General features: G+C 39.9%; 1 protein-coding gene across 11 annotated transcripts in view; it reads left to right on the top strand.

The window, feature by feature from the left end:
* Positions 1-207: 207 nt before the first annotated feature.
* nlgn3a (neuroligin 3a) overlaps positions 208-27,684 on the top strand; it is a 252,762-nt gene continuing 225,285 nt past the window's right edge. For 4 of the 11 annotated variants that reach the window (XM_060832300.1, XM_060832295.1, XM_060832298.1 and 1 more), the window contains exon 1: positions 231-623. In XM_060832300.1, the coding sequence (XP_060688283.1) occupies positions 510-623 (114 nt within the window). In that variant the 5' untranslated portion in view covers positions 231-509. Of the gene's footprint in view, positions 624-3,737; positions 3,779-7,229; positions 7,290-10,950; positions 10,960-25,539; positions 25,556-25,793; positions 25,832-27,684 lie in introns of all 11 variants that reach the window. The other 7 variants (XM_060832299.1, XM_060832292.1, XM_060832301.1 and 4 more) reach the window with 7 other exon arrangements.

The following is a 27,684-nucleotide window of genomic DNA, read 5'->3' as shown; positions in this document are numbered from 1 at the left end:
TGACAGCTGAATAAGAATCAGAGTTACAAGATAAGAAGCACTCTTTCAATGACTTTTGGAGTTACTACAGTTATTCATTGGCACCAAGGACTTTTGGAATTTATATTGCTGAGAATCCAATAATGGCATCGTGTACGATGTTTCTTCACACAAGATGGAGTTGTCCTGTATCCTTTTTACATCGCATAGTCACCATTTTTTTCAATGTTGACTGTAGTGCTGCTCTCTGGATATTCAGCTTTGCTGTCAGGGTCATAGTGCTGGAGGGTCAGATCAATTACCCAACTGTGAATACACATTATGGAAAACTACGGGGAATCCGAATTCCCTTGCCCAGTGACATACTTGGGCCAGTGGATCAATACCTGGGAGTTCCATATGCAAGTGCTCCTACTGGAGAGAAAAGGTTCCAACCACCAGAACCTCCACCCTCTTGGTCTAGAACACGTAACGTAACTCATTTCGCTCCTGTCTGTCCGCAAAACATTCATGGTATAGTACCAGAAATCATGTTACCAATCTGGTTCACGGCCAATTTGGATATAGTTGCAACCTACATCCAGGATCAAAATGAAGACTGTTTGTATCTAAACATCTATGTTCCTACAGAGGATGGTGAGTCAGTAGCGGATGAGCCAATGCTTCTTTTGTCTGGTTCTTTGTTCCTGTTTTGTCTGTATGTTGCTTTTTAAGCATGAGATGGTTTCCTATTTCGCACCTGACCCCATCCCATCCCCCTCCTGCATGCAATTGTTATGTAGCTCATGTTGTGGCTTCTCCTTACTTTGACCTTTATACCTCTTACTGTCTATGGCACTGTTATGGTTCCTCTTTTGTTTCTTTGGCACAGTTTGACAACCAAAAGCGAATCATCACTGCAAAGAGTCTCAAGACAGGTGCATTGACCACACGATTAATTCGCAGGGTTTGGGATTCACACAGTAATGTGTGAGGGGACAAGTGGTTTGGAAAGTTTGTGAAGGGTGATTGCAGAAATATTCTCCCAGGACATACATGGGTTGTGACTGAATGTCTGCTGCAAAATCACTCTCAAATCCAGAGGACTAGTTTGCAGTTTGGTGTTTATTTATGATTTAGTTCACTTTTTAGAACTCAGAATATGAAGAGAGCATATTGTTCATCTGTAAAGACCCTGAACCAACTTTGCAAGACTCATACAGATTATCGTCAATCACTGTAGATTGTCCATGGGTCATTATCAACTATCCATGAACTGGTAAAAGAAAGAGCCTACATATCAGTGCAAGTTATCCTCATGCTTGTGCCAGTCATTCATACAATGTAATATATTTGTTAATATTGGGCATGAACTTGTCTATATTTTCATCAAAAATGATTAAAACTGCTGAGTTTAATCTCATCTTTTACTGAGACCTCATGTCAGAGAGCAACTCTCATCACACTTGTCAGGGCAGGGGCTACTTCCTCAAAAATGGTTGTGAACATTGACTGCTGTGTAAATAATTGTGCTAGTCAATGATGCAGGGGTTTCACAGTGGACTATGCTTGCTTTATTTCATTAATAATTTGATTCATCAATGTGAACAATATCAGCACTGGGGAAAATGTAAGAAAAGGTGGACTAAGTTTACACAGTGGGCAGTTAGAATCTGAAATGCACTCTCTGGAAATTCAATTAAGGCATTCAGGGGGATATTGAACGATTATTTAGAAAAAATATGCAGGCTTATGAGAAAAGGCAAGAGATTGACATTAAATTAGAATGCTTAGAGAGCCAATGCAGACACAGTAGCTGAATGGTTGCCTTCTGCACCATAAACTTTTGTGAAGTTTTAAGCACAATTCAGAGTTACTGTTATGTGTCGTTAGGTTCAGAACACTTCGAGTGGTCTGTGTTACATTTCAATTTCTCATATAATTCATCCTTATCGTCTCCGAGTTGGTTTTCACGTTAATGCCTAAATTTGTACTGTAGACATTTTTTCCACTGAAATTCAAAATGTCACAAATAGAATTAATTTCATATCCGGTGCAGAAACTGGGCTTGACTCATATTCAAGTTAATGAGATGAGGCAATTATTCGAAGCATTATTTACTTAATAAACACAAGCTGGGAAGTTTGTTTCAAGCTGAAAGCTGTTGCTAAGGGCAGAGTTTAGCAAAGTGTCAAAAAATGAAGCCCACATTTGCAAGAAAATTCATTCTCATGCAGATTGCTTGTCATGGTTGCTTTAAATAGGCTGGACCAGGGATAGATGAAGTCAAAAAGTGTGGTACTGGAAAAGCACAGCAAACCAGGTACATTCCAAGGAGCAGCAGAATCGATATTTCGGACATAAGCCTTTCATCAGCAGAATCGGGGTAGATGAACCCGAGGGAAGGGTGATGAACATGAGAAGAGTGAATGCAGTCTGGTCATAGACCTGGGACGAACACTCATTTCAAGTAACTTACAAGAAAATACGTTGGTTTTTGATGCAAGCCTAACCATTTTTTTGCCAACTTTAGCACTGGAATCGAAAACAGGCTGTAAATTTGTAGACGTTACTTTCAAGGGGCTTCATGGTGATTTATAGGGTTGTGAACCAAAACCTTGATAAGTTTCAAAATCACTGGATATGACTTTGATAAATTGGATTCAGTAGGTGATAATCAGTCAGTATAATCAGTTAGGTGAGTGCACTCAGCCTGACTTTAACCATTTCTGCACATCATTCTTTTTAGCTGAGGGGATTAAACTTGATTTACATATAAATGGGGCTGGAATTATAAGTGGGACTAATGAGAAGTGGATTTTGGTAAAATGTTGGGTAAGCAGTGATAGATTTTGTTATCATGAGTAAGTAGAATAAATAGATAATGGTAAAAATACTTGAAGAATATTAGATTTGAATTAGATGGAGTGAAGAGTTAAGAAGAGTTGTATTCACACAACATGAGTCTTATTGAAAATGATATTTAGGTATTATGGATTGTTAGGGAGATCAGTTTAAATTTAATTAGGAATGATGAAGAGAATTTGATTTGGAGTCATGATTTGAAGGTGCTGGTTTGGACTGGGGTGTAGAAAGTTAAAAATCACACAGAGTCCAATAGGTTTATTTGGAAGCACTAGTTTTCGGAGCGCTGCTCCTTCATCAGATGGTTGTGGAGTATAAGATCATAAAACACAGAATTTATAGCAAAAGTTTACAGTGTGATGCAACTGAAATCATATATTGAGAAAAGACCTGAATTGTTTGTTAAGTGTCTCTTTTAGAATGACCATGTTTTTTCACTCCTTCAGACCCATACACTCACGCAGTCCCTGGCTCATATACAAGCTCTCTCTCGTACGCTCACACATACACCCCCACATACACACCCTCTCACAGACTTATACCTGATTACACTTACACACAAACACATACACACACTCTCACACTCATTCCCCTCCCCAACCCACACCCACATTCACACACACACACAAACACGTTTGTGGGGTAAATGTATACTTGCAGAGTTATATTTTATTTTGCTCACAAACTGCATAAAGCCATGTACAATTCTGTAAGTCTTTTTTTTAGAAATAGAATCAGTGTGAACATTGAGGTACAGACAGCCTCACACAGGGCCTCTCACACCTTCAATGCATTATCTGAGCTGACATGCACCTATTGTTAAAGTTCACTTGAGAATGTAACTTTTAAAAAAAAGTTCTGGGACTTACATAAGAAAGAACTGAAACCAACGTGGTCATTCTAAAAGATAAGAGACTTAACAAACAATCCAGGTCTTCTTCAATAAATAATTTCAGTTGCATCACACTGTAAACTTTTGCTATAAATTCAGTGTCTTACAATATTATATTCCACAACCACCTACCTGATGAAGGAGCAGTGCTCAGAAAGCTTGTGCTTCCAAGTAAACCTATTGGATTATAACCTGGTGTTGTGTGATTTTTAATTTTAATTTGGAGTAGGTTACAAATCCAGGATGTAGGGGTTGGTAGAGCTAAAGGAGAACAGGATGTGATGCGACCAAAAAATCATGAAGGGAAGCTGGAGCAATTGGGAGTGTCAGAGAACTGTAAAGAGGACAATGTAATATACATTTGCAAGAAAGAACATGGTAATTCAAGTAATTATAATTCATCTGTTTTACAGTAAAATTTATATGTCTAAAAATAAAATTACTAAATATCTAGAAGCAACTAACATAGATTTTAGCAGAGAATTCTATAAGAAGATGGGATTTATGTAAATATGGGAAATGTGCTTGAACTTCCTCACAAAGTCCATGCCTCAACTTTTAAGGCATCTTTAAAATTATAGAACATGTTAAAGCGATTCAAAACATAGAGCCACGAGGAAATAGGTACTGGTAGATGATCAAAAGCTTGGCCCAAATGGGATGGGTTTCAAGGAATGCCTTAAAAGGGGAAAACTAATGGGAAGAGGTTTAGGATGGAAATTCCGAAATTTAGAGAATTGGCAGCCAAGTTGGAATAATTAAAATGGAGGAATCTCAACATCAAACTCAACAGGATTTTAGGGCTGAGATGATTAGTGATTGGAAGGGGACAGTTGAGAATGGGTTCAACAAAAACTAAGAGGAGTTCAAAATGGAAAGGTTGCTTAACTAGGAGCCATTGTAGTTCTGTTAACACAGGCTTGGGGGTCAATGGAACTTCCTGCGAGTTTGGACACAGGCTGCAAAATTTTGGATGATCTCAAGTTTACAAAAGATAAATTGTGTAGGACATTTATCATGAATGTGTTACAAGTATCAAGTCTGAAAATAACCAAATGCAGGAGAATCGCAGCAACAGAAGACGATTTGCCTAAGGAAATGAGTGGGACAGTGCCTTGGAGGGAGAAATAGATCGTTAATGATGAGACAGCTAAGTGTTTGATTGCTCACCTTGGGGGTCAGATATGACAGATATGTGCAGTCTAGTTCAGCCTCAGATTGTTGCAGGGAGAAGAGTTGAACCGGAGGCTAGAAAGTGGAATGAGTAGTGCCAGACAAAGAAAAAGACCTTGGCCGCCCCAGAATTTAATTGGAGTTAGTTTTGTCTCCTTCAGTACCGATATCAGAATTGATCACTGCAAGAAAACAAACAGCTTGGAGAGAGTGGAAATAGCGGAGGTGTCAAGCGATATGATGCTAAGGTGGATATAGATATTGTTAGAATACGCATGGAAATTGATACTCTGTAGCTAAGGGGCAATGTCTGGATGAGACATTGGAGGGGGCCAAGGATATATTCCATGGTGGACACCAGGGCTACATTTGTGGGATTGTGAAAAGAAACCAATGATGGCAATGTTCTGACTACGATTAAGTAGATAGAAATGAGCCAGATGAATGCAGTGCTGCCAGGCTGAGGATATTCGAACAGCTTTGGAGGAGGTTGGTGTGTCAACTGTGGCTAACTCTGCAGACAAGTGAAGGACTTCATGGAGGGATAATTTGCCTTTGTCACAATCAGATAGTCTGTCATTTGGGGAATTGATTAAAGCAGAGTTGATGCTTTGACAAGGAGATTAGGTAGATTAGACTATGGAATCTCAAGAAAGGTTAGCATAAATTTCAGAGGAAAGAACAGATTCTAGGACTTTGGGAAGGAATGGCAGGTTGGAGATGGGACAACTGTTCGCAAGGTTGGAGGAGGTCATGTGTTGTTTCTTTAAGGACAAATATAATGAGCAGATGTTAAGGAGAGATGAGCAGAATCAGATAAGTGAGAACCTTTTCATAATGCTAACAAACATGGAGTCAGGAAAGGGAATCTTAGTTGTCAGCAGTGAGTGGGAATATGATTAATGACCGGTGGACTCCTTTCGGTTCATACACAGAGAATGGCCTGATGGATAAGTTTTGAATAATGATGAACAACTATGGAACTATATCTCAGCAAGTCATCAGCAACTTTAGAAGAAAAAAGAAGATATTTTATCATTACCATGCAATTTGAGCTGATGCCTGAGTAGCTCATGATGCAGAAAAAGATTAATTAATTGGGCAAAACTCCAACTTTCTGTCTTCAAAAAACAATATATGTAATTATAGAGTGCATTTATTGTAATAAAATATCCCAATTTGTTTTACAGTGTATTATTAATCAAAATGTGACACTAAGCCATACAGCAGATATTAGAGTATTTGACCAAATGGTTAAAAAAAATGTTTACTGAGTCAGAGGATGTATTAACTATTATAGAGCGTGGAAGGATATGGATGAAACCTATGGGAAATATAGTTACCCAAATGTATTTTGTTTGGCATGCAGAATATTACCACTTTGAATTACCGGATAGATTGTAGGGATTGTTAATATAATCTGAGTAATGTTGCCTCGCTTAAGGAGCTAGAATTCCTGGAAATTTCCTGACTGAGAATAATAAACAGCAAATGGCACTGTGATGGTACCATTGTTGGGATTCCACACAGACTGATCTATGCACTGCTAGTGATTGACAAACTAGTGAAACACAGCATTCATGAATATTGCAAAGGCTGGAAGAAGTAGTGCCTTTTCATATTGCAAAATTTTGGACGCATTAATGATGATTTTCTGTATTTGATATCAGTTGTAAAGTTGTAAATGTCTTTTTTCAGATTTTAGCAAGCCATCACAAATGCACCTGTTCAGGTACAACAACCTTAAGCTTTGTTTTGAAAACTCACCCACCCCAAGGAACCAGAAATGAAACCTGTAAACAATTATTCTGGAATAAAAAAGGAAAGGTTGGCACAGCGCCATCAATATGTATCTGACAAACAGGCAAAATGGGCTCACATTTCAAATAAGACTCTTTTTCAGAATTCCTGAGTGGACTTTCATAGTTTATTCTTCACTTGAAGCATTTGAAAAATGGGGCTTTTGTTTTACATGAGGCTCGTTCTAGCTGAAGCCTAAAATGTTACGACATGACCTCTCTCTTTAAGAGATAGGGAAATGACAGGGGAGAGAGTTCATGTTGACCAGTTTAAATATTCTTCTCATATTGGAGTGGTACTGCATTGACAGCTTGAACAGCATGGACCAGCTGTGCCCTGGGACAACTGAATATTTCTGCAAACAGGTTTTGTGTGAGAGTCTGTGTGTGCGTGTGTCTGTCTGTGTGTGTGAAAGTATGTGTGTCTGTTTGTCTGCCTGTGTATGTGTGTATGTAGGGGAAGTGAAACGGTTGTGATTGCATGCTCCTATTTTGTCTGATGGAGCCTCATGTTATTTTGCAGTATTTTATTCATTTTACAGTAAAAAGAATATCGAAGGAATGCACAAGAAAACCCAACAAGAAAATATGTAGAAAAGGAGGTAGGTAGAAACCTGGTATCACATGGGGAGGAGCGAGCATGCATTCTCAACACAAGCAACAAGCTTCATCATTAAGCTGCAATTAACCACATGGAAACTGCGAGATACAGCCAAAACGTGTGTGTATGTTTGTGTGTGTGTATGTGTGTCTTTTGAATAGAGTTTGATATATTTTATAGTGATGACATGCACTTGATACCATGCATTTTGTTCACTGTAGTATTCTAATAGAAATTATCTACTGTGCACCAGAGAATAGCTCACCAGACACAGAAAGGATTACATACAGGGAAACAGTCAATATCTCTAGAAAGAGGAAAAGACACTGAAAGTTTTTATGTTAGCCAGTGTGTTGACGAATATTTTATTTCTCAATGAAGATAAATATTCAATCTCTAACTTTCCTGGTACAAGTTCTATCGCAGACTCATTCAAACATTTGTAATGAAGTTTGATCTTATCTCAACTTTCTCTCAGTGATGAAATGAGGGGAACGTAAATCCATTTTGAAGAATTTACGATTCCCTCAAAGGGATCTGAGACACAGTGGTTAACTCACTCAAAACACACTCTCTTATACAGAGTTAAACTTGGGCCCATTGATTCAAACAGTCTGCTTGTTGGGATTTCGGTGTGAAAGTGAGACAGACACATCACAAATTCGCACAAGTTTCTCAAGTTCAGTAGTTGCCCACATTCCTCAGTTGTCCAATTGGTGATTCTTAAAGTAACGCATAGTTACTACAGAAGACAAGTTAACAGTTTTCCATTTATCTTGATGAGGATGCACAGGACTGCTCCATCTGTCGTGACGAAAATAGTTTGGGAGCCAGTAATTTGGGCTTGCATTCCAAATGTGCTTCAGGCAGTAACCAACTTCTCTGTCTAGTAAAAAGGTGTGTACTACACCAAGAAGGAGAGATGAAGAAATAATCTCAGAAGCACTCAAGCCTACACCTGATACATTTTCAGAAGTTGTTTATAATATGCACACTTTCCTTGAACTTTAAAATTGCCATCATTACCTCTCGCTCAAAGATCATCTTGACCATTCCTCCAACCAGTGGTACAGACATTAAACCTTTCTTTGCATGCTGCTAAATGCTCAACTCTTCATTGATTCCCTCCACAAACCCCTTTAGCTTATGCCTCAAAACCATGTTGACCAGAGTTTGCTATGACACCAATGACTCCATTCCGGATTCACTGGTTTTACTTTTAATGTGTTACAACTGGCAATGTTTTTTATGGATGTTTGGCTAGGATACATATTAATGACAAATATTTCAGCCTGTACTCCACTACCTTTGACTCCATAAGCATATGACAATTTGTTCAACATCATAATGGATAACCCAGAATTTTTTTCACCATTAAAAAGATGGAACCCAATCTTTTCAGTGCCTAACACAACTCTATATTGCTGCTCATATCAATTCCTTCCTCAATCACCCATGCAGGTTGCTCCTGCCAATGCAGTACATCCCAGAAATCCTCTGACTTAGAGTCATAGAGGTGTACAGCATTGAAACAGACCCCTTCGTCCAACTCATCCACATCGAATAGATATCATAAATTAATCTAGTCCCATTTGCCAGCACTTGCCCCATATCCCTCTAAACCCTTCCTATTCATATACCCATCCAGATACTTTATAAATGTTGTATTGTACCAGTCTCCACCACTTCCTCTGGTAGATCATTCCATACATGCACCATCATCTGCATGAAAAAGTTGCCCCTTAGGTCTCTTTTATATCTTTCACCTCTCACCCTAAACCTATGTCCTGTAGTTGTGGACTCCCCAGTCCCAGGGAAGTGACTTTGTCTACTTATCCTATCCATGCCCCTCATGATCTTGTAAACCTCTATGAGGTCACCCTTCAGACTCCGATGCTCTTTCCTGTTTCCTATTTCCTGTCTCACCTTTAACCTGTGCCCTCTAGTTTTGGACTCTGCTACCCTGGGGAAAAGACTTTTTTCTATTTACCCTATATATGCCCCTCATGATTTTACAAACTTCTAGAAGGTCACCCCTTAGCCTCCACTGCTGTAGAGAAAATAGGCCCATTCTATTCAGCCTCTACCATAGTTCAAACCCTCCAACATCTTTGTAAATCTTTTCTGAACTCTTTCAAGTTTCACAACATTCCTCTGATAGGAGGGAGTCCAGAACTGCACACAAAAAAATTCCAAAATTGGCTGAACCAAATGTCCTTTAGAGCTGCAACATGACCTCCCGACTCTCAAAATTAATGCATTCATCAATAAAGAAAAGTATACCAAATGCCACCATCACTATTCTGTCAAACTGTAATTTTACTTTCAAGGAACTATGAACCTGCCCTGGAAGGTCTCTTTGTTCAGCAATACTCTCCAGAATCTTAGTATTAAGTGTATAAGTCCTGTCCTGATTTGCCTTTCCAAAACGCAGGACTTCACATTTATGTAAACTTATCTCTACTTGCCACTCCTCAGCCCACTAGCCCATCTGATCAAGGTCCCGTTGCACTCTGAGGTAACCTTCTTGGCTGTCCACTACACCTCCAATTTTGGGATCATCTACAAACTTACTAACCATACCTCCTATGTTCACATCAAAATTAGATTAGATTAGATTATTTACAGTGTGGAAACAGGCCCTTCGGCCCAACAAGTCCACACCGACCCGCCGAAGCGCAACCCACCCATACCCCTACATATACCCCTTACCTAACACTACGGGCAATTTAGCATGGCCAATTCACCTGACCCACACATCTTTGGACTGTGGGAGGAAACCGGAGCACCCGGAAGAAACCCACGCAGACACGGGGAGAACGTGCAAACTCCACACAGTCAGTCGCCTGAGTCGGGAATTGAACCCGGGTCCCTGGCGCTGTGAGGCAGCAGTGCTAACCACTGTGCCACCATGCCGCCCAAAATCTAAATCCAATTTACTTAAATCCAATTTAGATTAGGTTAGATTACATTAGATTACTTACTGCGTGGAAACAGGCCTTTCAGCCCAACAAGTCCACACCGACCCTCCGAAGAGCAACCCACCCAGACCCATTCCTCTACATTTACCCCTTCATCTAACACTATCGGCAATTTAGCATGGCCGATTCACCTAATCTGTACATCTTTGGACTGTGGGAGGAAACCAGAGCACCCAGAGGAAACCCACACAGACACGGGGAGAACGTGCAAACTCCACACAGACAGTTGGCCAAGGCGGGAATTGAACCCGGGTCTTTGGTGCTGTGAGGCAGCAGCGCTAACCAATATCTGCCACCTGAACCCAGTTCTACCTGAAATCCCCCCCCCCCCACTTATCTGTCCTGTCTTTAACAGTCCTCTTTTTCCAGATTACTTCACAGCTTCCTTCTTTCCTGCTTCTACACCCAAACCTTACTGTCCACCCATTGCTCCTTAGTCTCTGCTCTTTCATGGGCCACATCCCTGACTCCATCCCTTCTCCCCATGAAGTTTCCTTCATTGGTGACTGATACTTCAGGTGTTAGTGCCTTCTCTGAAACTTTCTCCCTGAACTCATGTCTAGCTGCCCCATCCCATTTACTTGAAAAATGCTCTATACTTCCACCAGGAGAATGGTTAGGACATATGTGTAATTATTAGAATCAATCCTGAGACATCAGAAAATCTGTCACTTAGAAAAGCATAGAAGAGTCTTGGTTAGTCAGCATGGCTTTGCTAAGTGAAGGTCATGCCTTACAAATTTGATTGAATTCTTTGAGGAAGTGACAAGGAGGATCAATGAAGGTAGTTTATTGGATATTATCAACAGTATATGGATTTTAGTCTGGCACTTGATAAGGTTCCACAAGGCAAACTGGTCAAAAAAGGAAAGGCCTGTGGGATACATGGTAATCTGTCAAAGATTGGCTCAGTAACAGCAAGCAAAGGGTAATGGTCAATGAGTGCCCTTATGAATGGAAAGCTGTCTAGAACATAGACATAGAACATAGAACAGTACAGACAGAACATCTAAAGTGGTGTTCCGCAGGGCTCAGTGTTGGGACCCCTGCTGTTCCTTTTATGCATGAATGATTTGGACTTGAATGTGGGGATGCATAATTAGGAAATTTGCAGACAGCCCAAAGATTGGTTGTGTACGTTAAAAATGGCTGTATGTTCAATAATGATATAAATGAGTTGGTGGAGTGGGCATGGAAGTGGCAGATGGAGTTCAACTCTGATAAGTGTGAGGTAATCTATTTAGGAAAGTCAAACAATAAAAGGGAATACACAATAAATGGGAATGTACTGAGAGGGTAGATGAAGTGAGAGATCTTGATGTGCAGGCCCCTAAAGATAATAGTGCAAGTAGATAAAGTTATAAAGGAAGCATATGGAATGATTTCCTTCATTGGCAAAGGTAATGAATGCAAAAATAGGGATATGATAATGAAACTGGCAAGGCTATAAGACACTAATGAGGCCACAACTGGAGTATTGTGTGCAGTTTTGGTCACCACATTACAGGAGGGAGGTAATTGTTCTGGAGAGAGTGCAGGGAAGATTTACTAGAGTGTTACCAGGGCTGGAGAGTTGTAGCTATGAGGAAAGATTGGAGAAGTTGGGGTTATGTTCCTTGGAACAGAAAAGACTATGAGGAGACATGATTGAGATAGGGGAATCCAGAACGAGAGGGTAAAGGTTTAGGGTGAGAGGGGAAAGATATAAAAGAGACCTAAGGGGCAGCTTTTTCACACAGAGGGTGGTACGTAAATGGAATGAGCTGCCAGAAGAAGTGGTGGAGACTGGTACAATTGCAACATTTAAGAGGCATTTGGATGGGTATATGAATAGTAAGGGTTTGGAGGGATATGGGCCGGGTTCTGGCAGATGGGACTAGATTGGGTTGGGATATCTGGTCGGCCTGGACAGGTTGGACCAAAGGGTTTGTTTCCATGCTGTATATTTCTGACTCTCTGACTCTAGAGAAAGTAGACAGGAGGAACTTGTTCCCTTGGCAGAGATTGAAAAACCAGGGATCAGAGATTCAAGCTAAGTGGCAGAAGGATTAGAAGGTTTGCGAGGAAATGCTTTTTGACATAGAAGGTGGTGGGTGTCTGGAATTCACTACCTGAGTTGGTAGAAACCCTAAACTCTTTTTTTAAAATGTACCTGGATCTTAAGTGCTGTAATCTGCAGGGCCATGGACCGTGTGGAGGATGATAGGATTAGAAAGAGCATCTGGGTCTTAGGGTTGACATGGACAAACTAGGTCCCATGGCCCACGTCTGAACTGTATTATATCTATGGTTTTCTGGTTCTATATTCAAAGACTCAGGTCTTTGATTTTAATCACAGAGCTGCTTGAAAGATGTATTCTGCCATTAATGGCATACAAAGGATATCTAATTTGTGAGATTGGGTTGATAATGACAAAAATGAATTCCTCCTAAATGGTTTCACATCTGGTGGATTGTTCCAAACTAATTTGAGATGATCCTTTATTAGAAGATTGTCACTTTAAAGGATGTGAAGATTTTGGTAACTACAAATCTGACTACGTTTTGGAGAGGTTTTCAATTTCCCCAACAGATTTGTTGTACCTGTGATTATAATCTTCTATTGCTGAGTACTGGGCTATTGAATAAATCAGAGTGGAGCATCTTTTCAGTATTCCAGTGCAAGTGCTGGGCTGCCAGTTGTGTCAGCAGTTTGCTTGCATAATGGGATTTTCACCTTGTATTGCTAAAGTGAAGTAGTAAGCAACAGCAGGTGCCTTGCTGTAGGGAAAAAAAAAATGAATGTGTAACCTCCAGGGTTGTATGAAAACGCACCTTTTACTGGCTGAGACAAGATTGAGATGAAAAGAGGCTTTGGAAAATGTAACATTGGACAAATACTGTGTGGCTGGCCCGAAAAGTGGAGGACATGACACTGTTGACCCTGTTGTGTTAGGTTAGTCTTGGACCACTCAAGATTGTTATTATTCCCTGAGAATTACACTGTCCTGAAAGGCAGGCATATTTAGTGAGCTTGTCAAACGATGATTTTCAGAACACACCAGATATTTTCCTCATGTTCTGCAGTGAAGATAAATGCTGTAATAAACCATCATTCATTGTGAAATGGAGTATAATCATTATAGTAAGTCTAATGGGATGCTATCTTTTATTATGAGATGAATTAAATGTGAAAGTATGTTATGCTTCAGTTACACAGGGCATTGCTGAGAGTACATTTCAAATGCTGTTTATAGTTTTGGTCACCTTATTTAAGGAAATATAAAGATGTTGGAGGTGGTACAGAGGATTTTTTTTAAAAAGACTGATACCTGGAATGAGTGATTTGAACAAACTAGTCTTATTTCAATGGAAATTTGGAAGACTGAGGGGTGACTTGATTGAAGGATGAATATTATTTCATGTATGTGGATCATGTTGCCTTCCTATATTCATTACAATTAAACATATCATAGGAAGGCTGGTGGATGGCCATACCACATCACTGCCAATTGATTAGTTTTTTTTAGATTAGATTACTTACAGTGTGGAAACAGGCCCTTCGGCCCAACAAGTCCACACCGACCCGCCGAAGCGCAACCCACCCATACCCCTACATACACCCCTTACCTAACACTACGGGGCAATTTAGCATGGCCAATTCACCTGACCCGCACATCTTTGGACTGTGGGAGGAAGCCGGAGCACCCGGAGGAAACCCACGCAGACACGGGGAGAACGTGCAAACTCCACACAGTCAGTCGCCTGAGTCGGGAAATGAACCCGGGTCTCAGGCGCTGTGAGGCAGCAGTGCTAACCACTGCGCCACCGTGCCGCCCACCAGTTAGTTAATGCATATTCAAATACCTTAACCCAATCCCTGACATTAACCCAGCAGCTGCTGGGGCATTGGACATGCAGAGAGTATGAAACTCCATGCCCAATTGATGGGTGTAGCATGGAAAAAGCAATGAGAGCTACCAATCTTCTCTTACTGTTGACCCTCCTTCCCCACAATGTCTATCTTGCATTCCTTTTCCCATCAGCACCTGGGAGCCTCCACAATCTGAGGCCTTGAGTGGTGTGTTACAGGCAACATCTACTGCTGAATATAGAACTCTTCAGCTCTCAGCAGGCTGGACTCTATCCCCTGAGGTTTTCTATATTAATGAAAGGCCTCCACAGAATTCTACCCAACAGTTCTATAACTCTTCCGTAAGGTTGAGATTTGGACTTGGGAGATCCTGAGCAGTGTTCAATAGTAGCCTTGCTGCTATTACACTTCCACTGATGTACTGATAATCTTCGAAAATCAGTCAGTATATGTTATCTGTTTATATAATCACAGAATCTCCTGGCAACTTGAGAGTAACTGCAGCTTGAATAGTTTATCTGAGTTTCATGCTCATTTATACCTTAAGGATGAAGCTGCTGAGGGACTGCAGTGCTTGAAAGCTTCTGCATATTGTAAATCCCTGGCCATTGACATGTAAATAGCTTTCTCACTGTACTTAGAAATATAAATTGCTTGACTAACTTTGTTTTGATAATAATGAGTCCCACATGTCTTATTAACTTTCATTGGTTTCCCTAGTTTCACTTTAGCCTGAAGGCTTACAGAATACTAGCAGGTGCAACTGTAAATAAGGAGAATGGAAGTAAGAGTACAGGAACTGTGCTGCTGTCTCAAGACCGACATACAGAAATGCATGTTGCAGATGCAAATTCCTGTTTGTCTTGACCTCAGAATTTGCAAGTTGGCGTATGTATAGAGAACCCATCAAATCTGTTGTACTGACTCAGTCATTTCAGTGATTAGCTGAAGAGAAATGTTCACTATTTTAAAACAAAAATCACTATTACCTTCCTCAGATTGTGACAAATCTTGCTATAATAGATCAATGAGAGAATATGATTTTGGAGACTTCAAATATACAGGCAAATGCTGTCTGCCAGACATTGAGTATAATTGTTAATTGAGGCATGCACTAATAGAGTATGGTTCTGTCATAAATGCAGAAATAAAGTTTTCTGCTCTTTTTCCAAAAAAAAAATCATTTAAAGGAAAACAAACATCAAAACGATATTTTCCTATTGTGGACGGTGAAGTAAACATCTAAAGCTCATGCTCATACATAGAGCTGGAATTAATGTATTGGAGGAATGACAAGGTAGAGAAGACTCAGCACAGCAAATCCTGGTACTCTCCTGAAGAGCATTAGGTGATTTATCGACACCAGTCGGACAGTAGTAGTTCAAGAAGATAGCTCACCAACACCCACTAAACTGCCATTCCTCTGATTTAAGAAAAAAATGATGCTCTATTTGGCCATTTCAAGTAAGCATTAGTGAGAGTGTGGTTGTGAAGAAACTGCAAGATGAACAGATGCAAGATGGTAGAAAACAACAGCTAAATCCTTCAGTTTAAACAGAGTAGTAACTATATATAGAGATTATTGTTTGTTTTTTTCCATTTAATGAAGCAGTTGAGTGCATATATTGGTAGAACTGTTGTTTGTTTTAGTTGTTTACTGTTTGCAGTGAACAATGAAATAATTCATGCCTTGTTTTCTGCTGAATCTGATCTAATGTACTAGTTACTCATCTGGACAAATGCATACTACAACTGCATGTCCAGTGCCCCAACAGCTGTCCAGGATACTTTAGTCACTGACCTGATGGACTTGCTTTATGTATGTGCCAACAATGACCTGTGGTGTACTCCTTGAGAGACAGTCACTTGTGCAGATATTGTGGCAACACAAGATTACTGATGATGCAAGTGAAATGCACACTGATTTGAGAAAGTAGAGAATCCTGAGATCTGAATATTCTAAGTTTTTCTCAGCACTGTTCCAAACATTTTTTGCCAAATTTCCCAAAGGCAAGCTGATTCTATTACCTCTTGTTTTGAGCTCAAAGCATTCTTAATCCCAGTGGAAACATTCATTATATACTGCTTCTGTGTAGGTGGTTTACATAACGGATATTATTATGGATACCAAAGATATCAATACCAGACTACCTTGCATGCATTCATATCGTAGAATTGTACAAGAGTATAGTGCATTGGGTCTTCTGAAGAACACATAATTAGACTCAACATCCATTCCTTCCCAGATCTCGGCAATTTGTTTCTGTCAAATAATTAACCAATTGCCATTCTGTGATTACTATTGACTCATCCAGTGCAAATCCTAGTTGCCCATTATATAAAAATAAAATTTGATTATGCAGCATGTGAATTATCAATAGCTGTTGAGTGATTGTTCCATCTTCCAAAGTGATATCAACAGTGTCACTTCAAAATTGACTACCAGGATGTTGCTATGGATGGAGGATTTGAGAAAAAAATAGGCTGGGACTTTTTTCACTGGAGTGGCGGAGGTTGAGGGATGATGTCAAAGAGGTTTATAAAATTATGAGGGGCATAGAGGAGGTGAATGACCAGGATCTTTTCTCTGGGGTGGCAGTTCTAAACTAGGGGACATACTTGTAAGGTAAGAAGGATGAAGTTTTTAAAAAGGACGGGTTTGTGTGTGGAATGAACTGCCATAGGAAGGAGTGGATGCAGGTACACTTACAACATTTCAAAGATATTTGGATAAGTACATGAATAGGAAAGATTGGAAGCATATGGACCAAAAGCAGACAATTGGGGCTAGTTTAGTTTGGGAACATGGTCAGCATGGATTAGTTGGACCAAAGGGTCTGTTAACATGCTCTATGACCTCGTGTTAATGATATGTTTTGTTAGAAATCTCCCTCACTAATGTTTTTATCACTAGACAATTAAAAGGACGTGCACAGCTGGCCCAGGATATTTGGGTATTTCAATTATTCTCTCATATCCTACTTTAGAATAACCCAATTATCCAGCATTTGCATTGCTTTTTAAAGCTGAGGTATTATAAGGTGAGATGTGTGGTGAGATTCGGTTACAAGTGTGCTGAAGACCATCTTGATCCTAAGATTATATTGCTCCTTTCATGCTTTCACAAGCGATGTTGCTTCAATGAAGGAATGTTTAGCATTTTTGCCATTTGGGTTGATGTTGCCTCATGTGTGACAATTTGCATAATTGAGAGTGAGTACTACATATAAAGTCAGTGTTGGAGATGTGAAGGCTGTGAAATACAATAAAAGATCTTTTACAAATTAACAGCTTGGCACAGGGCCACAGAACAAATCAGCAAAAAGAAAATTTAGATCTAAAATCAGAAATTTACATGTACAAGTGATCACATATAAATGCCGTTTAGAGCAAAGGTGAAAGAATCATGGGACTGACGTAAGAATCGTTTGCATGTGGGTTTGGAAGGAAAACATGATTTTTTTTATTGCAGTGGTCCTCTGCTACACTTCAGTCTCTGACCCTCCACTTTCTGTTGCTCCAACCACTCCATCTCTCTTTGTAACTGCAAGACAAGTGAATGGGTGGCTGCTTCCAGATGAGCAATGCTATTTTAGACTTGACTGTTCCAACTCTGTCTGTCAATAAAGTCTCCAATATTATACTTTCTATAAATTTGAGGATATCCAGAACTCTGCTGTCCATGTCTTCATTTGTTTGATACATTATTTCACTCATCACCCTTGACCTATGTTAACTGCAACCTCTACATTTTCAGGCTATCTGAGCTCATCTAATTCTGGGCTCTTGAGAATCTCCAATTTTAATCAGTACGTCTTCAGTAACCAAGGCCCTAAGCTGTTGAATTCACTTCTCAAACCTCCCTACAACTGTTTCCTCCTTTAATACTCACATTTTAGAACTTATCACTTTGAACATGCCTTGGTCATCTGTTGGAACATTGAATTAGTTCACATAATGTCAAATTTTACTTTATTGTATTACTGTAAAGGTCTGTGTGCTACTTTGTTCTGTTAAAAAGTGATCAGAGGCTTAACAACACTACGTTTGAATTCATAAGTCCTTATTGGGTAGACTGTTGGAGTTTTTTTCTGTTTGGGTACATGTCATTGAATCCTTTGAATTTTCTGAGAAGGCAAGTCCTATGTGATATTGGTTTGTTGCACAGGGTAACACCTTTTTGAAGCCATAGTGTAAATTAAAGGAGATGACACTGCTGGTACTAGGGACGATGAAGAAATGGAGAACTCCAAGCCAACCTCCTGTTAAAACTCTTCTGTAGCAGCTTACTGAAGAATTCATCAACTGAAAAAATTCTGTTCCCACTGGTTCCATAAAAATACCTTGATCTGCTACTATTGCTGAATAATCATATCCTATTCTCAAGATATCAACGGCATTATGAAATAAAAAGGCCTTATTTCTCCTCAAAATTCCTAGTTCAACAAGCACCTCCAAAAATGAATCATGTCCTGTTGGACAGAAGCAGCATTGGTTCATTGAAGGCAGATCTTGCTTAACTAATCTACTGGAATTCTATGAAACCCATTACGAGCATAGTGGACAATGGGGACCCAGTAGATGGTGTATCTAGATTTCCAAAAGGCATTCAATAAAGTGCCACACAAAAGGCTGCTGCATAAGCTAAAGATGTGTGGTGTTACAAGTAATGGATTAGCATGGATAAGGAATTGGTTAACTAACAGGAAGCAAAACATGGGAATAAATGTGTGTTTTTCTGGTTGGCAATCAGTGATGTTTTTTCCTCAGGGATCAGTGTTGGGACTGCAATTATTCACAATTTACATTGACGATTTGGATTTGGGGACCTTGTGCAGTGTGTCAAAGTTTGCAGATGACATGAAGATAAGTGGTAGGACTAAGTGTGTAGAGGACTGTGAAACTTTTCAGTGGGACATAAATACTTTAAATGAATGAGCAAAGATCTGGCAGATGGAGTACAATATTAATAAATGTGAACACATCCATTTTGAGAGGATCAGCAGTAAAAAGGACAGTTATTTGCATGGTAAAAAAAGTACAGCACACTGCTGTGCAGAGGGATCTGGCTGTCCGTGTGCATGAATCACAGAAGGTTGGTCTGCAGGTACAACAGGTAATTAAAAAGGCAAATGGAATTTTGTCCTTCATTGATAAATGGATTGAGTTTAAAACCAGGGAAGTTATATTGCAGCTATGTAGGGTGCTGGTGAGGCAATACTTGGAGTATTATGTGCAGTTTTGGTCTCCTTACTTGAGGAAGAATGTACTGGCACTAGAGGGGGTGCAGAGGAGGGTCACCAGGTTGATTGCGGAGTTGAGGGTTTGGCTTTAGAGGAGAGACTGAGTAGACTGGGATTATATTAGTTAGAATTGAAAAGAATAAAGGGGATCTTATAGGGGATCTCACCTGCCCGTATCAGTGGTGAACTCTCCTTCTTTATGGTCATTTAAGCGGGCATTGGATAGGCATTTGGAAGTTATTGGGCTAGTATAGGTTAGGTAGGATTCGGTCGGCGCAACATCGAGGGCCGAAGGGCCTGTACTGCGCTGTATCCTTCTATGTTCTAAATATATAAAATTATGAAGGGAATAGATAAGATGGAGGTAGAGAGGATGTTTCCATTGCCGGGTTAAACTAGGACAAGAGGGCATAGCCTCAAAATTAGGGGGAGCAAATTTAAGACTGAATTGAGAAGGAACGTCTTCACCCAAAGGGTTGTGAATCTATGGATTTCCTTGCCCAGTGAAGTAGTTGAGGCTTCCTCAGTAAATGTTTTCAAAGCTCAGATAGATACAGTTTTGAACAGTGAAGGAATTAGGTGTTATGGAGAAAAGGTGGGTAAATGGAGCTGAGGCCATGAAAAGATCAGCCATAAATATATTGAAGGACAGAGTGGGCTTGAACGACCAGATGGCCTACTCCTGCTCTTATTTCTTATGTTCTTTCCATCCAATTAACTAACATCGGCTTTTGTGCCAGCAAGCCAGATTGGTGCAGATCTCCCGAGTGGAACCTGAGATGTACAGTGTTCGCCACACCATTTCAGGCCTGGGCCATAATGCCAGTGAATGGAGCAGAACTGATTAATCAAATGCCATGATCGTTGTAGTCCTACCTAGCCAATCTTATATAGCATAGGCAAATATAATCCCCAACTAATTTTTTAAAAAATTAATCAGGTTGAGAGCTACTCAATTATAGAAAGAACAAATAAAAAACAATGCAGCACAACAACAGGCCCTTCAGCCTTCCCAGCCTGCACCGCCACATTTTGCTCTTTCATACTAAACCTATCTCTCTATTCCTTGGCTATTCACGTATTCATCCAGGTGCTTCTTGAATGCTGCTATTGTGTTTGCTTCCACCAGTTTCTCTACCAACATGTTCTCATCATCCTTTGTGTGAGAAACTTGCCTCACGCATCTCTTTTAAACTCCTTCCCCCGACACCTTGAATCTGTTTTCCCTAGTAATTGACCCCTCCTGTATTTTCCTGTATTTTCCACTCTATCCATGCCATTTGCAATCTTATAAATGTTTATCATGTCACCCCTCAACCTCCTGCGTTCCAGTGATAACAAATCCGATCCATACAACCTTTCTTCATAGCTAAAATCCCCCATACCAAACAACATCTTGGTAAACCTTTTTCATACCCTCTCCAAAGCCTCCACATTCTTCTGGTAGTGTGGTGACCAGAACTGCATGCAATTTTCCAAGTGTTGCCTAACTAGAGTCTATACACCAGCAGCATAACTTGTTAATTCTTATACTCAATGCCCCTTCTAATGAAGGCAAGCATGCCATAGGCCTGTTTTTACTGCACTACCACCTTTGGTGATCTGTGGACCTGCATACCAAGATCACTCTGCATATCAATAGTCCTAAGGGTTCTGTCGTTCACTGTATAATTTCCACCTGTACTTGACCTTCCAAAATGCATCACCTCACATTTGTCTGAATTAAACTCTGTCATTTTTCTACCCATGCTTCTAAATTATCTATATCCTGCTGTATCATCTGGTAATCCTCCTAACTATGTAATTCCTCCAATCTTTGTATCATCTGCAAACTTACTAATTAGCCCAGCTATATTGTCCTCCAAATGATTAATGCAGGTCACAAACTGTAGAGGTCCCAGCACTGATCCCTATGGAACATGACTAGCCACAACCCTCCATTCTGAAAAGCAGCCTTCCGCCTCTACCCTCTGTATCCTATGACTAAGTCGGTTCCATATCCATCTTGCCAGATCACCCCTGATACCATGTAACTTCAACTTTTCTACCAGTCTCCTATGAGGGATCTTTTTAAAGGCTTTACTGAAGTCCATATAGGGACATCAACTGCTTTTTCCACATTAATCATCTTGGTCACCTCAAAAAACTCAATCGAGTTAGTGAGGCACCACCTCCCCCACACAAAACCATGCTGTCTATGGCCAATAAGCCCATTTGATTCTAAATGGATATAGATCTTGTCCCTGAGAATCTTTTCTAATAATTTCCCTATCACCGATGTAAGACTCACAGGTCAGTAACTTCCAGGATTATTCCTGCTACCCTTCTTAGACAATGGGACAACATTGGCTATTCTCCAGTCCTCTGGACTTCACCTGTGGCCAAAGAGCATACAACGATGTCTGTCAAAACTCCAGCAATTTGTCCTTTTGCCTCCCGTAATATTCTGGGATACATCCCATCAGGATCTGGGGACTTCTCTACCATAAGTTTTTTTAAGATGGACAACACCTCTTCCTTGTTAATAGCAACTTGTCTTAGAAACTCGACACTCTCTTCTCTAAGATCATCCACCACCAATTGCTTCTCTTTGGTGAATACGGACACAAGGTGTTTGTTTAGGACCTCACCTACCTTTTCTGGCTCCACACAGAGGCTCTTTCTTTTGTTCTTGAGTGGGCCAACCCTTTCCTTGGCTACCCTCTTGCTTTTCATATATGTATACAAAGCCTTGGTATTCTCCTTAATCCTGTTTGCTGATGGCTTTTCATGACGCTTTTTAGCCCTTCTAATTCCTTGTTTAAGTTTTTTCCTACTTTCCTTATATACTTAAAGGGATTCATCAGTTCCCACCCTCCTTGACCTTACGTATGCCTCCTTTATTCTTTTTGACCAAGGTCATAACATCTCTGGTCATCCAAGATTCATGTAACTTGCTGAACTTATTCTTCTTTCTGGCAGGAAGGTGCCACTCCTGAACTCTTATCAACTGCCATTTGAAATACTCCCAGATGTGCAATGTAAATTTACCCTCAAACAGCCACCTCCAATCAAAATTGTCCAGTTCCTGCCTAATATTTTTGTAGTTTGCCTTCCCCAGTTTAACATCATCACCCAAGGATGCTGTTAACCCTATCCATGAGTACCTTAAAATTCACAGTATTATGGTCACTACTCCCAAAATATACTCCCACCAAAACTTCACTCACTTGGCCAGGCTCAATTCTCAAAACCAGGTCCATTATAACCCCTTCCCTGGTTGGATAGTTTACATACTGTGTCAAGAACCCCTCTTGAATGGTCCTTACAAATTCTGTCCCATCCAAACCCCTAGCATGTAGTGAGTCCCAGTCAATACAGGGGAAGTTAAAATCACCCACCACAGCAACCTTGCTGTTTTATATCTTTCCAAAATCTGTCAACATATTCTCTCCTCCATCTCCTGCTGGATGTTGGGAAGCATTTAGTATACCTGCAACATTGTGATTTCATCTTTCCTCTTCCTGAGATCTACCCATATTGCCTCGCTGCACGAGTCCTCTGATGTATCCTCCCTGAGTACAACTGTGAGATACTCCTTTACCAGTGCAGCAACTCCCCCAACCCTTTCACCTCTTTCTCTCTCTCACCTGAAACTTCTAAATCCTGGGACAGCCTAGCCCCTCTTTCAGCCAATTTCAGTTTATTGAGGAAATGACCTTCTTTCAAACCTGGAAAAGTAGAAAGTTTGGATAATATAGATTGTATAATTAATGGCATGTTTCACAGCTTTGGAACATCACAAAACAGTTTACAGCCATTGCTTTTGTGGTATAGGGAAACATTGCAACTAATCCGCACACAGCAATGTCCTACAAGCATTAATTAAATTCGTAAGCAGATAATCTACTTTGCTGATGTTGCTTATGATATAATACTAAGCAAAACAGATGAAGAATTTCCCTACTCTTCTTCAAATAATGCCACAGGATTTTCTCCACCTGCAGAAGCAAGACCTTGGTTCAACATGTCATCTGAAAGGCAGTACATGCTGACAACAGCACTCCTTCAGTTGTACCACTATGTGTCAATCTCAGGTTATTAACTTCAGTCTCTAGAGAGGTTTGAACCCATGATGTTCTGACTGAAGGCTAGTGTTACAAATGAGCCAAGGTTGGCAGCTTGCCTATTAACTCAAAGTACTCAATCATTATAAGAAAGGTAATAATGTGCTGACGAAGGACATTTTGTTAAAAATTGAATTTTTATCAAATTCTGACCAGTTCATGACTCCGTGGATAGTAGAATAGTTACATGGTTGAACTGATGTCTGACCTGCCCTATATCTAGTCATTTACCAATGTGATCCTAGAATAAACCTGCACCAAAGTGCCCAAGTGGATATTTCTTAGCTGCCTCCTGGAAAAGGTGGAAATGGTTCAAGGGGGCCAAATGGCTGACTCTTGCTCCTATGTTTTTATTTCTTAGATTCTCACTGGGATGGATTCTGATCTTCAGCTATTTCGATGAATACTAAGTCCATGGCAAAAAAGAGTTTACAAGTCCCAACATTTTACTCATAATACTGAAAACTTGAGATCCAATGTAACACACATAGCTACACTGTTCCAATGCATTTATTATATTGTAACGATTGCAGCTCCAAAATGTGGAAAATGTCAATGTTCTGCTCATAAAAAACAAATCAGTGCTATAAGGGGTAACTCCATTGACTTATTACCAGTTCACAGCAAAGACATTCAAAGACACAACCTTACTAAGGAGCACTTATTCATCAGAATCTTGCTCACCAGTGATTAGATTAGATTAGATTACTTACAGTGTGGAAACAGGCCCTTCGTGTTCAAGTCATGTTCCACTAAACCCTCATTACAACTATGATGCAAACATCAATGGAAAAATTGAATCCTACAGCTGAGATGTGTGTGGATAGCCCTGGATATCAATGCATTATATGACCAAACGTGATATTGTCGCACCATATTAAAAGTGAAGTAAATAGGGCCTGGGGGACTACTGTAGTACTTGAAATCATACCAGGCACTAAGAAAGATAGTTAATGGTTGATCATTTCTGCCCCAGCTGTAGGAGCAGGAGCCTTTTCCCTGTAGTGCCCTTGGCCTAACAAATTTCAAATGCTTCATCCATGACCTTCTATACGGTTATTAATGTGGCTTTTTGTTGATAACTATATCTTGTCAGCTCAATTTGCATTTCCAACAAATAGCATGTCTAGAACAATTTCCAGTCTAGGCCTGAAAAGTGGCAATTGACATTCACAACACGCAGGTGTAAGGCAGAGACCATCTCTAACAGTGCATGAAAGCTAACCCTGATGACTTGAAGGTTAATAGGCAATTGTTATTTCTTGATTACTTCAATAGTTAGCAGGAAAAGTTTCTTTAGTTCATTCTACATCTTGTGTAGACCTCAATTATGCTGGTATATTTAGAACTAGTTGATGTAAGTCAATTTGGTGGATCAATTTATGTACCATCTGAGATATAATGCAGTTTTTTTTAGCAACAGCTGAGGTGAAACATAATGAATTTGTGCAGCACCCGTATGAATGTTTGGCAAGATATTGGTGAAAGATTTCACAACTGAATGACTACAGTACACACATGATGATGCTAAATGTAGAATTCGATGAATTTTAATAATAGTGAAGGGAAAGTAAAATATGCAAATAAGGGATGAAACGAAGGGGAATGTAGAGGTGCTGCTGTTGTTGTTGTATTGCCTTTGATATAGGTGGTAGAGGCCATAGGTCAGAATAATGCTGTTTAAGTGAGTGTGGATCTTCTAGCTATCACACATTGTAGCCATTATGTGCAATAGTGGAGAGACTGGATATTCAGCTCAGTGAAGTGCTTTGTCCTGAATGAAGTTCAGTTTTTTTTAATAGCTTCTCCCTTCCAGCTTCGGGCCATCATTGAATCTCTCACCATCAACGTGCTAGGCTCATCATTGACCAGAAACTGAACTGAGCCAGGCACATAAATATAGGAGTTACCAGGGCAAGTCAGTAGGTGGACATTCAGCACAAATGACTCATCTCCTGTCTTCCCAAAATCTCCCTAACATCTATATTGTGTAATTCAGGAGTGCACTGGAATATCTTCCACTTTCCTGGATGGAAATACCTGCAATAAAACTTGACTGCTTTAACAGCATCCAGAATAAAGCAGTATATTAGTTTTGGCAACTACATTAACCTAAAATCTAACCGCTCCACCACTATGTGCTGTGTTGCAACATTTCATATTTTCAGGATGCACTGCAGCAAGTCCCCAAGGATATACCTCCTAAAACTACAACCTCAAACATCTAGAAAGAGGAGTGCAGTAGGAGAAATAAAATGCAATCATCTTCACATTCCTCTCCAAATCATATACCTCCTGACTCAATCAAGGAGGAAATGACAGAGGGGGGATGAAGGTAACAATAGTGAAGGTAAAAACATGTGAAGTGGTGGTGAAGATTTTCTAATCTCTATATTATTGTGGTGAACTGAGATTTGAATCACGATTTTCATCAAAGGTGCATTATGCTGACAGAATTTTCTTATTCATGTTTTAATAAGTAAGCAAAAGCTGTCTTTGTTTAAAAAAAACTGCAAGAAATGTTCCTGGTAAAATTACAAGTCTTTATTCACCTTAACAGAACGCATACCATCTATTCATGCTGTTCTTACTGTTAGCTTTGCAAATGGTGCCAACTTATTTAAGATTATTTGAAGTCTACTAACTTTAGTATCAATGAGTTTTCTTCCACTCATTCCTCCCTCCTGCACTGAAAGTTCCTCTTGACTGAGTAATGACTGACTTTGCTGCTCCATTATGTGCTTGCATTCCTTTATCTGCAAGAGATGATGGATGTGCAGTAAAGAAACCATTTAGTTGAGGTAGCTCCACTTGGTGCATTTTAGCTGAATGCTGTCCTTGAGATGCAGAATCTGCCAAAACTGTCCCATATGAAGTTGCCCAATGATGTTGGGGGCCTTTTGCTTTCAGCAGTGGTGCCTTTTAGCAAGCTGCAGTACAATTGATCATCCAAGGAGCGCACATGTGCACCTGGGTGGTGTCACTATTTCTCTCTTTTAACCAGCTAAGATGTGATAATGCATTCATGTCTCTCTTGCAAGTATCCTTGAAGCAGTCCTTAGGCGCCATACCAGTGGTCATCTAGTTCTGACTACCTCATTATGTAGTACATCCTTGAGGTTTCTATCTTGCAAATGTGCACCGTCCTCTGAAACTGCCAGCACACTTAGTTGGGAGCTATGCCTCTGAGAGCGCTGCCGTATTTGTGACTTTGTCCCAGCTGGATATGCCTGTAATGCAAAGGTGAATGTTATTGCACTGCTGTTCGTGGAAGCTGCTGCACAGAAGTTGAAATGGTATTCTAAATGCCTGTTATTGCCAATACTTTCAACGCTCATGACCCAACAAAAATAACAGTATATGAACAAAGAGTCACAACATTTTGGCTCCATTACATCGCTATATTGTAGTTTGGGTCCGGTGGAAGAAAAACCACAAGTAGGGTCTCAGCTGGAAGCTTTTGGTTCTAAAGGTGCCGTGTAATTTATATGAAGGAGAGTTTATTACAGTGCAATGTTATTTGTCTTGTAACATTTTTCTTTCCATTATTAGTACCTTAAACTATATGCCTTACCAGGTCTATCAATCTGGATGTACTGTGTGGAGGTCAAAACATTTTTTTATTGAATATATGTGTAATGACAAAATTGCAGTGATCATTTTTAATTAATGCTAATTATATTCTAAAATTGCAATTATCCAAGGAACTAACAATTAATTATAAGCAATAGGTTGATGCATAATGTAATAACAACTGTTGTTGTGCTAGTCTGTTCAGTGTTATGTTTATAGTTACCATGTACTTTAGACACTTTCCATTTAGGATGCTAGAGTGGGCTTTGTAGATCGGGAGCTCGCTCACCAGCAATGCATGGACATGCTATTTTGCACACAGATTATCTTTATTTAGAAACTAATATAATGACTGAAGAAGTAACACAACTACAGCCTAGAGTCTTCAAGTCTTGGTTAGTTGATGATAGTAATGATATGTAAGATCCTGCAAACGTTCAGACATCTTCTTTCTATTGGACCAGGACATTAAGTGCCAGCAGACCAGAACTTGTAATTGTTTATTCAATATATCCTGTGTGTCTGCCCTTGATGATCATCACATGCACACTGCATTGGTTGCTCCTTTCACGTTGGTCGGCATGCCTTGTTCGTAGCTGATTCATAGCTTAGTGGTGTTTATTTTTGATTTCTTGATACA

The sequence above is a fragment of the Hemiscyllium ocellatum genome, chromosome 11, assembly GCF_020745735.1.
Source record: "Hemiscyllium ocellatum isolate sHemOce1 chromosome 11, sHemOce1.pat.X.cur, whole genome shotgun sequence".
Lineage (NCBI taxonomy): Eukaryota > Metazoa > Chordata > Chondrichthyes > Orectolobiformes > Hemiscylliidae > Hemiscyllium > Hemiscyllium ocellatum.
This window is presented reverse-complemented; position numbering and strand designations above follow the sequence as displayed.